This window comes from Triturus cristatus, chromosome 4_1 (genome assembly GCF_964204655.1).
Source record: "Triturus cristatus chromosome 4_1, aTriCri1.1, whole genome shotgun sequence".
In the NCBI taxonomy this organism is placed as follows: Eukaryota; Metazoa; Chordata; class Amphibia; order Caudata; family Salamandridae; genus Triturus; species Triturus cristatus.
The window spans coordinates 208,493,897-208,505,892 of NC_140585.1; the positions used below are offsets into that span (position 1 = coordinate 208,493,897).

Genomic DNA, 11,996 nt, shown 5'->3' on the forward strand with positions numbered 1-11,996 from the left:
CAATTTGTAAAAAGGCTGTACAACCAGTCAAGTACGATTCGGACCGGGTTGTCAGCATGCGATTTGTATGGAAAATGTCCTGTATACGGGGCACGACTCGTACCGGGCTACGAAGCGAACCCCTATACGCCTCGTACCCTGGTATGACTCGTTCTGGGGGTACAAGTCGTACCGGGGTACGGGTCGTATAGGGGTATGAGGCGTACAGGGGTCCCCCCACATGCGAGGCATGTGTATGGAGCGTGCCCCAACATCGCGCATGTACGCACCGTACATACGCGATTTTGGGGTCCGCACCGTACATACGCACTTTTGGGGTATGGTGCGGACACAAGCGATTTTGGGGTTCGGTGCTTGTACGGTGCGTACACGACCAGTACCCCTTCAGCGCGTATATACGCACCGTACCCCACTTTCCGTGTCATCGGTACGCATCGTACATACGCACCGTACCCCTGTATTCATGGGGTGTACGACGCGTACATGGTGGGTCCGTCTCGTACTGTTTTCGGGGCGTACAATGTTTTCCCGGCACTTTTTGGCTCCTGTAAAAAAAGAGCCGTATGGAGTGCCGTTTGTACGAATCGTACTTGACGGGTTGTAAACTGCTGCCGGGAATACATGTGAACGTCGCGTACAGGGCAATCCGAATCGGAATCGCTTGTATATACGAGTTGTATGGTCTTTTTTACAATTTGTATGGAGAGCGTCTATTTGTACGGATCATACCTCCTAGGTTGTAGGGGAATCCTTACAAGTACGAGTTGTATGGGGAAAACGCTCCATACCACGATTTGTACAGCGTTTTTCCAGGATCGGAATCGGCCCCTAAATTGTAAAAGAGAATTTGGAGGAGACACCTGTTGTACAATTGCAGTTGGTAACCATTCTGTGCTTTGCAACAGCATGGTTACATATCCATGTGTATCACAAGACGGACCGCAATTCCCTTTTACTGCTGTCTTTTAATTGCAGTTCTCAATGAATCGCATGTAAAGTTGATATGATGACTGACATGTATATTTTTCACCTGTACTGAAACTTTAGTCATTGCTTTGTTATTTTCACTCCATATACCACCTGGCAATCTGATGGAAAAAATCTTTAATTTAATTCTTAATAAACATTATAGACAGCCATGTGTACATCCATCCATATGCTCGTTTAATACTTATATTTATATTATTTCTCTATGCAAATTTGATAGATTATTTGTTTTCCTCTAAAATATATCCATATAGGCATGCTTTTGTCAGAGGAAGTGAACAAGACCTTGCTGACAGATTTCATCCTGGCAGGCTTTGCAGTGGACCCAGATCTACAACCCCTTCTCTTCATTGTGTTTTTGGCCATGTATCTGATTACAATCCTAGGAAATGGAAGCTTCATCTTGCTCATTAGGCTCAGCCCTCACCTTCACACACCTATGTACTTCTTCCTCACCACTTTGTCTCTCTTGGATATCTGCTACTCGTCTGTTGTGGTTCCTAACACATTAGTTAATATTCTCAACAAAGATGGAAGTATTACTCTCATTGGGTGTGCTGCACAGCTGTTTCTCTTCTCTGCTTTTGGATCAACAGAATGCCTTCTATTATCTGTGATGGCCCTTGATCGCTATGTTGCTATCTGCAGGCCTCTGCATTATACCACAATCATGACTGGTGGACTTTGCATTCAACTAGTAGCTGCATCCTTTGCACTGGGCACGGTACAGTCTTTGTTGCAGGTCAGCCTGACATTTAGGTTAAAGTTCTGCCAGGCAAGAGTGGTGGACCATTTCATCTGTGATGTTAGACCCCTCTTGAAGTTGTCTTGCACAGACACATTCATTAATGAGACTATGATATTTCTTTGTGCAGCGATGGTTGGTGGCACATCACTTGTGACAATATTAATGTCCTATACCTACATTATATCTGCCTTGCTCAAAATCCCATCTGTGGCAGGTAGGCAAAGGACGTTCTCCACCTGTGCATCCCACCTAACCTGCGTGATTCTTTTCTATGGAGCAGTCCTCTTCATGTACTTGCGGCCCCCCTCACTTTATTCTCCTGAAACAGAGCGAGCAGCCTCAGTTTTATACACAGTAGTAATTCCAATGTCCAATCCATTGATCTACAGTCTGAGGAATCAGGAAGTTAAGGAATCTTTGAAGAAAATAACATTCTGCTGAAACCCTCTCTGTTAATTCATGGACATTTCATATCAGTATTTAAAGATGAGTGTTATGATGGTGTATGATGACTTGTGCAGTGCATGTTCGATGACAAACATTTGTAGCAATGAATTATTGTTTCTACCATCAGATCTGAACTTTACCATTACTGTCTAGCAGCCCATCTAACTGAAACGTAAACATTTACGTTGAAATGTGAAATTTACATGACTCTCAGTTTTCTGAATGAAGCTGCTGATCCAATTGCTAAGGAATATGTTTTATGGCGTTTAGTGTTCCAGATGTCAATTACTATGTGCTAAAATCATAGACAGAAGGGTAACAAAATGAATACCATTGGTGTCACACATACATGTTATCATATAATTTCACATATTTCAATTCATTTGAAACTTTGAAGTAATAATAATATATGCACCCCAAACAGTACTATTAAAATATTTTGATGAGGATATGGATGTTGTGCTGTTGTTAAAACAAGTTAAATGTGACCAAACAACATTCATTTTTCAGGGCTGTTTACATTGGCAATAACGTCTAAGAATCACTCTCTCCATCCTGCCATTTCCATTCCACTGCTCCTTGTCCCATTTGCTAGTACTTTAAGAAACTTAGGTTCTCATCTTTTAGTAGGGTGGTGATCAGTATCCACGGAGCCACGGAGGAGACGGTCGGTCGAGGTAGTACCCTCATTTTCCGTGCTCATTAAGCACAGAGTCCCTTGCGTTTCCTCCCATGCTCATGAGGCATTGAACTTCTGGATAGCAAAAGGAGATAGAGAGATTCACTTTGTCGCACATACTATTGAGCCTAATAGGCACACTATTCATATTAATTACACATAGTGTTCCCTATATTTCCAACGGTATTTACTGTCTGCTGTGAGTAGGGTAGGGATCTGTGTACCCGTCCTGAAGAAGAAGCTCTTGGCTTCGAAACATGTTGACACAGACACACAGGAGGTGTCGTAAATTAATACGTTAATCCTCCATTTTCACAGTTTTTATTATTACCAGCACAGTGGTTTATTAAAGTTTGTTCTAGTCCTCATTTGCCAGGTATTTTTTAATATTCACTCACCTATCACTGTAGACCCTACCACTCACACCTTTCACACACTACACATAGTGGTTACACCAAGTGTTCCCGCGTATTCGTTGGTCAGTAGCACGCTGCGCTCCGTAGAGGGGTGCGAAGACCCCTATGATGAAGCATGACACCAAGGGCCCTTTTGGTATGTGAGGGGTATTTTAAAAACACAATGTGCCTCCTACCACTGTAGGATACACACCGCCCGCATGACCAGACATCTTTTTTCACCTTAGAACTTTAGCGGGTGGATTCCTTATGTTTAGTAACTATAGCTAGGGGAGATTGAATCCACTCCCTGTGTCCCTCTGGACACTTCCTCTCTCCACTCCCTCCTTTGATATTTACGGTGATAGGCACTCCTCTCACTTAGGGCCATATTATCAAGAACGTTGATAACATTATCGCTGCTTTAGCGGCAGGAAACTGCTGCTAAAACGACGATAAGGGGCTTGATAATATGCCCTAGAGAATTCCAGTAGAAGCCCGGGTTTGTCGTCCTTCACACCAGAACCTGGGATTCTATTGGAATTTTCTAGGGCATATTATCAAGCCCCTTATTGCCGCTTTAGCGGCAGTTTCCTGCCCCTAAATCAACGATAATGTTATCGCCATTCTTGATAATATGGCCCTCAGTCTTTCTCACTTAGAGTGTTTGGGACAAGAGGCGGGAGCTGGCTTTACCATCATGAACTACCTTTCAGGGGCCCCTATTCTAGCCTAATTGGTTTGTGATTGCCATCGAGTTTAGGATGGTTCATAAAAATCATCCACATTGTTGTTTATTTGCCATGCTTACCATGCCAGTCTGAGACAGATTAAGCCCTTTCATATCCCCTAACTCCTTTGTTTTTTGTTTCTGTGCACAAAATTCAATTTCATTTTTTTTTTTCTTTTTTTTTTTTGGCGACCGAGTGCTAGCTAGGTGCTAGTCACGTCGTTGGTGATCCACTCTGGTGATGGCGTGTTAGAAGAATTAGTGTTGTGAACGACGAATGGCGAACTAGCTGCACGGAGCTACTACCCTAAGACTCTTTTCAAGTACGAAGCAGTACTCACCAGCGATTAGACGTGGGGCAGTGGTGCGGGCAAGGCTTGCAGAGGAACTGATCGCAGGTTGTCGTGGTCTGCTGCGGAAGTTGGTGCAGCATAAGCAGCGTAAGCAGTGGAGCGGAGGAGAGCGATCGCACACTCTCGTGTCTGCTATGCCCCCGAAAGTTGGAGTCAAGGCTAGAGGCGGATCCGGACAATCGGCCCCCGGCAAGCCCCTGCAACAGTCCCAGCAGTCTTCGGATCAAGGGGAAGTTTCATCAACACCCCCTACAGTTCAGGGACGCCGGCAGCGAGTTCATTCGGAGAATGCTCCGGACGGGAAGAGGAGGACCTTGGCAGCGCAGCCCCAACCACTGCGGCCCGCTTCAATTGTGGATCAGGAGAATTACCCGCCAATAATCTCTTGATTCCAGAAGAGCTCATTGAAGAACAGAATGTGACGGGTAAGCCGCCGCTGGGTCAAGGGGAAACAGTAAACCCGGGCGAAAATGTGGGGCTACCTACTAGTTTGGATGTAATTACGGATGAAGATAGGACTGTTCAAGCTGGTCTAAATGCTGGTCTATATACTGGTATTGCTCATATTGACGCCCTAGGGGTAACCCCTTCCCAACAGGAGGAAAGGCGGGGTCAGCACCAAAAACCACAGTTTATAGGGGTGAAGGGAGCTGTTCCCAAAAATTCCTACAAGCTTCATGGGGAGCCGCGTGTGGGTAAAGAGAAGGATTTGGACTCTGAAGCAAATGAGGCAAACGGCTTTTTCTCGCTTCCTGATGCTACCTGGTCAGGTCTGGGTTCTGGCCATGAGACTAACTCTGAGTCTAATGAGGCGGATAGCTTTTCAGGTACCGATGGCCGGGGTAGGGTGACTTCTGTCAGGAAAACGCACTCTCGGTCTGGGAGAGCGGGAGGCATTAAGCAAACAGATCTCAGATGGGATTACTCTTCGGGTGATCAACTGCTGAGGGTTAGAAGTCAGCTTAATGAGGAGAAAGGCTTGGAGAGCTTGGAGGGTCCACCAATACCCTCTCCTACCTTAGAGTCTATATTGCAGTGCGTAATGGCACACCGGGAAGAAGTCAGATTGGAAAGCAAGCGTTCTCAATATGCTAATCGGAAACTTCAGGGCGCAGTTCGAAAAATCGCCAAAACATGCAATGACATAAGCGATCGTATGACGGAGCTGGAAACACGGACATCCGCGCTGGAAGATGATTTAGCCGGTGCAAGAGGTTTGACCATCGCACATGAGGAACAACTTACTGACATTCATTGGAAATTGGAGGAAGGGGAAAACAGACAAAGAAGGAACAATCGGCACTTTCTTGGAATTCTGGAGGGGAAGGAAGGGTCAGATGCACGCCTGTTTATGGTCCAGCTTCTGGAGAAGTCTTTTCCTGAACTGGCAGGTTGGAATTGGGCGCAAGAAGTGCAGAGAGCGCATCGAGTTCCGCTTAATATGCGACAGCCTGTTCGCCCGGATGCCAAACCTAGGGCACTTTTGGTCTACTTTGGGAACTTTCTGTTGAGACAGAACGTGTTCGAGAAAGCAAGACCAGAAGCTCACCGGGTGGCGGATGGGTTCACCTTCTTCACTAGGCCGGACTTCTGTCATGTTACAGTAGAGCTACGTTGGCGTCTGCGGCCGCTAATTCCCCAGTTTCAAGAGAAAGGAGCACAGACGTTTCTTCTTAGTCCAGCTAGATTGAAAGTGATCTGGAAAGATCAAACCCGATTTTTTTTTCCGAAATTAAAGCTAAAGCTTTTTTGAATGCTGAAGGGTGAACTAATGTAATGTGGTATTATGAGAATATGTGCATCAAGTAGGGTTGGATATCTCATGGTATCTTCTGAAATTTGTTTTCTAATGTCTTCTTTTGCCTAGGAATAACATATTTATGAAAGCATAAAATGTGTTTCTATGCCATCACTAGGGTTTGGATCACCATTCATCATGCCTTATTTCACAGGGAGGGGGATTGGGGGGGAGGGGTAGGTCGTTGTGTGGGGGGGTAAGGGTGGTAAAGGGGGGTAAAAATCAGAAATTCCAGGACAGCAAGCTAGGTGGACGGAAAGCTAGATGTACCAGTGGAGTGGTAGTAATTATAATTTGGAGGGGTCTTAAGTGGTCGGAAAGATTTTATTGGTATAATGAAAGCTGCAAAGGAGGGGTGAGGAGACAGACAAAACAAGGGCAAAATCAATATGGGTAGGTTAACCATATTTACAATTAATATTGGGGGATTAAATGACAGAGACAAAAGAAATAGGGCCGGAGAGATGTTGCGAGGGATAGGGGCAGATATCATATGTCAACAAGAGACACACATTCCATGGCAGAAAAGAGGGATTAATATTATACCGGGCTATGCTCAGGTTGTTTGTTCCTCTCAATCTACCAACACGAGAGGGGTGGCTATACATGTCTCTCGGCGATTGTTACCAATTGAACGGGTCAAGTCGGATAAATCCGGGCAGTGGGCCATTGCCTCCTTACTAAATCAACTCACCATCTGTACAGTGTACGTTCTAATCTTGATGATTTAGACTTATGGTCAAAACTGGAGATCGAATTAGCAGCCTGGCCAACACCATTAATTATTTGTGGGGATCTGAATATTCATGTAGAGACTGGGAGATGGGGAAAGAATGGCTATATAGGGCGGAAACCTCAGGTTTTTAAAGCTATAAATGCTATCATTGCTAGTCACGGGCTGGTGGATATGTGGTCTTGTAAGAAAGCAGCGGATCCCGGGTTCACCTATTTTTCGTATCCGCATAGGAAGTACGTCAGATTGAATTATTTTCTGGCTTCTGCTTCTCTCATTGAGGGAGCAGATATTAAAAGACTTCCGAAAATTTTGTCGGACCATAATCCATTAGTCCTGAATTTTGAGGCACTGGCATATACTAAGGGTCTATTAAAGTGGTCGTTCGATAAAAAACTGTTAGTTACAGAAGGATTTATTGCACACATTCGGAGATGGACCAATCAATTTTTTGATATTAATAGATTTAGTACTTCTAGAGAAAATGTTTGGGACGCTTTTAAAGCTGGGCTCAGGGGCGAAATCACAAGCTTTGGTTTATTCCATCAGAAACAACTAAGAGGGGAAATATCTGCCCTCATAGAGGAGCTGAGCACGAATGAGAGACAACATATGGAAGCTATAGTACATAACCAGATCGAGCAACAAACTGATCTAGAGCTAAAAGTAATCAGGACTAAGGCCAAAATTAATGGAATTTATAACAAAAGGGGAGCGGAAAGGTTTCAAACGGCAACACGGGAGAATTATGAGTATGGGGAAATGACTGGGAAACATCTGGCACTGCGAATTAAACAAAGGGCGACGGCAAACAATATTTCAAAATTAAGAGGGAAAGATGGAACGATGGTTACAGACTTAACACGTATATTAAATGTACTTACTGATTTCTATCAGGACCTCTATAGATCTAGGGATCCGATAATGGAAGGAATAGGGATAGCATTAGATAATGAAGGTTCTCAGTTGTTGGGACTTGAAGCGGACATCTCGTTGAGTGAGGTCTCCGAGGCACTCAGAACAATGGCTTCAGGCAAAGCATCGGGCCCGGATGGGATCCCGATCGAAATATATAGAGTTTTACAAATAGAATTGACCCCTTTTTTGTTGGATTTGTTTTTGTCAGTTCAACAGAAGGGGGTTCCACCACAATCCTGGCAGGACACGAACATCGTGATATTTCTGAAGAAGGCCAAGAAGCCGGAGGGTTCCGCCGCTTATAGACCAATATCTTTAATTAATGCAGATGAGAAATTACATTCTAAGATATTGGCTTTAAGATTATCTAAGATAATATGGACTCTTGTTAGTCCATGGCAACATGGTTTCATCCCTGGTAAAAGTACTAAGGATCATGTCCAGAGAGCTATCTCACTATTTGATATTGCCGAAGCCACTGGGATACAAATGTCGCTGATTTTGCTGGATGCTCAAAAAGCCTTTGATCAAGTTGAATGGGTGTACTTGTGGAAAATCTTAAGTCTTAAGGGATTTGGCCCACGGATATTAACCGCCATACAGGCCATGTATTATAACGCACACGCTAAAATACAATTAATGGGGAAGGAGTCTGGTTGGATCAAGATTACTCGGGGGACACGGCAGGGGTGCCCGAGTTCCCCTATATTATTCGCCCTTTATATTGATCCTTTGATTAATTCTATATTGGAGGATCAGGTAATTAAATCAGTAGAGATCCTCGGATATAAAACTAAACTTTTAGCCTATGCAGATGACATTGCTGTGGTTACCACGGATCCGTTTGCTGCTATAAATCAGATTGAGAGGCTTGCAGCAGAATTTGGGAAACAATCAGGATATAGTTTAAATACGGACAAAACTCAAATCATATGTACAAAAAATACGCAGTTTCAGGATTTACGCCGGATAGAGTCAGCCACGTATCTTGGGATAACCATAACAGCGGAGGTCGGTACAATATGGGATAAAAATTTGTCACCTTTAGTTAAAAAAATTAAGGGAGATCTGAAGAGACTGGATAATTTACACTTATCTATTATCGGTAGAGTAAATGTCATTAAAATGACGATGTTTCCCATAATATTTTATTTATTTCGATGTATACCTTTAGAACCGGAAAATTCATTATTCAAACAGATGGAGCAGATGTTTAGTCAATTTATTTGGGGATATGGGAAAATTGGAAGATCAATAAAATATTTATCCCTACCACAACACCGGGGGGGACTTGCAGTCCCAAATATGCTGCTTTATTTCTGGGCAGTAATGCTGCAACATATGAGTGTTTTATTTAGACCACAGACCCTGGATCCAGTAGGGGTAACTAGCGATGTAGAAGGGGATAAGGATACACCATCTATTTATGAGCTTGCAATGGGTAAATTAGCACCAGGGTTAGTCTTAAGGCAGTTGGAAGGCAACTACTATAAAACAACTCGTTTTAAGATTATTAGAGCAGCCTGGAATGTATGGCGGAAGATTGGCAAACATTTGGAAATACCCAGCATTCATAGATATATACTGTTGTGGCGTTCCTCGGCTTTCCCGGCGATACAGTATGATAACATTGGAAGAACATGGGAAAAAGCAGGAATAAAAAATATAGGAGATTTCACTGACTTAAACTGGTTGGTTTCGTTTGGGGACCTCCAGGAACGATATGGAGTTGATTCTTGCACCGTCATTAAATATATACAAATTAGGGCGATTATAAATAGTTTGGTTCCACAACCATTTAACTTTCCACGAATTCCTTTATTAGATTATCTGACAAAAAAACAATATTGAGTTAAGGAAGTGTATATAATGTTGATGGCGGCCAATGTGGACGATATCCCTAAAGTAGAAAGTGCTTGGGCTGATAAATTAAATGATCCGGATGTAGACATTTGCAGATCACTTGAGTTGTCTAATAAGACCTTTTTGACCGCTAATCTTAAAGCCCAAACTTTTAAAACGCAGTTTAGGCTTTATTTTATTCCGGCTAAACTTTGGGCATGGGGAGAAGGGTTAATAATAAGTGCCCTAGATGTGATCAGGGTCCAGCGGACATAAGCCATATGTTTGCGGATTGTAGTAAACTGAATAGTTTGCAGGCACGTATTGAATGTTTTCTATGTCAAAACTTGGGGCAATCAGTATCGCTAACTCCAACTATGATAATACTTGGTTTTGACGAAAGCTTACAGTTAGATCACAGTTCAGTTTACTTTTGCTTTATGGTGACAGCTATCTATCGCTTACTTATTTCTACCAGGTGGAAGGATGTAGATCCCCCAAGTTATCAGGCTTGGTATGCTAGACTTTATCATATTTTTAACCTAGAGATGGTACTGTATGAATGCAAGGGCTGGAGCGGGATGGTAAGGGCTCGAAAGATTTGGGGGCCATTGATGGAATAATCATAGATATTGGTGGAGAAGATATGATAGGTATACGGGTTTAAGGCTGCTGGGAATTTATGCCATAGAACTTATTGTTACGGGATGCTGTTTCGGGTTTTTCTTTTTCTCTTTTTTTGTATCCCCCAATGTATGTACTGTTTTGTATTTTTGAAATTTGATTTAGCTGCTTTCTGGTACATCAGAGAACTTGTTATTGTTTCATTGCTGTCTGGTCAAAAAATAAAATAAAACATTTAAAAAAATAAAAATATAAAAATATCCCCTAACTCCTACGGAAAAAATATCATATGGAGAAAACTGGGGAACAATGTGTGTTAATCAAATAACCGGTGGGAAAACAGGGTCTAAGGGAAAATATATTTAATGACCTACCCAAGTCCTAATCCCCTTATCCAACTAATTCAACATACAAAAAGAGAACAAGGGGTCAGTAATAAGAGCACGTGGAAAGATATACACACGGATTGAAGGACAGTTATGATACCACTCAGGCATTCAGAGCAATTTACCATCAAATTGCTGCTCGTAATAGAGCTAAGGTATCAAGCTCTGATGATCAATTTTATCATTTGGTCATCCGCCAGGAGTAAAAGGTCAGTCCATTGATCATAAGGACTACCTCAATGGCAAGCTCTTTTGCTCATGAACAATGCCATACCGGAGCCATGCAGACATCAGAAGAAGAGAATGTGCTTAAGTGCATATTCGAGGAAATCCAATGTGGTGCAGTGCAAAAAGAGAGAAGAATTAAAAAGGTTTTGTGGAGAGACTAATTACTCTAGATAATACAACCCTCCTCACACCTAGTAAAAACGGTGCAGAGAAAATAATGCAGTAATCCCATGTAACTGCTATTAGTAAGTCATAGCAGTAATCCCTAGTAACTGCTAACAATAGGTCGACATGTTTCAGCCTTCAGGGGAAATTCCCCACGGCTTTCTTCAGGATCTGTAATATTCTAGCTACTGCATGTGAAAACTCTCTATTCGTAATAACAATTTAGATGAGAGTAAAACGGTTGATTTGGACAATACAACCTTACTTGGTGCAAAACCTCCAATCACAGGGTGCAATCATCACCCTTCATGATAAAGGATCAAACCTCACCTCCCTGGAACCTGTCTCAGGTAATTGAGGCCCCGCTCTGTCCGTAGTTACATCTGCGCAGTGCTGAGTCAGGGGGAGAGGCCTCCAGGGAGGTGAGGTTTGATCCTTTATCATGAAGGGTGATAATCTCGTCAATGGTGTCTTCAAAATGGAGATAGGCTTTAAAGCCTATAAACAGTTGAGTAAGGGATCTCACATGATTGGAAACATTATCCACCATAGTAAATTCCCAGTAGATGTCTTTAACCCTACCTTTCATGATCAAGGACATCTAATCTGTGTCAGTCCACTAAACAGCCAACCCCGTTTTCCTCAGAAGTTGCATAAGGGAGGAAAATCCAGGGATTTTATTGGCCCTGGGCAATGCCATAAGGTCCCTAAGTCCGACTCGATAAGGTGCATGTCCATGTCTTATAATAAAGCACATTAGCACTCCACTGTTCAATGTACTCATTTTGATCTCAAGTGGGAATTCTGTCTTAACAAGATCTTCCTCGTGTCTATGTAAAGTTTATTAGATTATGCCAGGAAAACCCATTCTCTATGACAGGTCTTTCTTCTGCCACTGTATAGGCTAGTTTTGTTTTTAGGCAAGCCTCTATTATCCTTATAATGCAACTCTGGGACCACTGT

The 11,996-nt window shown here is 42.8% G+C and overlaps 1 protein-coding gene across 1 annotated transcript; it reads left to right on the forward strand.

The window, feature by feature from the left end:
- The first annotated feature begins 1,243 nt into the window (after nt 1-1,243).
- Nucleotides 1,244-4,728, forward strand: LOC146854071 (olfactory receptor 8U9-like). Its single transcript, XM_085650988.1, has 2 exons — nt 1,244-2,163; nt 4,395-4,728. Exons 1-2 carry the CDS (start codon nt 1,244-1,246, stop codon nt 4,726-4,728), a joined length of 1,254 nt encoding a protein of 417 aa, XP_085507114.1.
- The last annotated feature ends 7,268 nt before the right edge of the window (nt 4,729-11,996 follow it).

Bases quoted from the DNA above. Each gene is read 5' to 3' on its own strand.
- LOC146854071 (XM_085650988.1), top strand. From the start codon at position 1,244: ATGCTTTTGTCAGAGGAAGTGAACAAGACCTTGCTGACAGATTTCATC. The intron at 2,164-4,394 runs AACATTCTGCTG...AGGTTGTCGTGG, and splicing joins AAGGAATCTTTGAAGAAAAT to TCTGCTGCGGAAGTTGGTGC.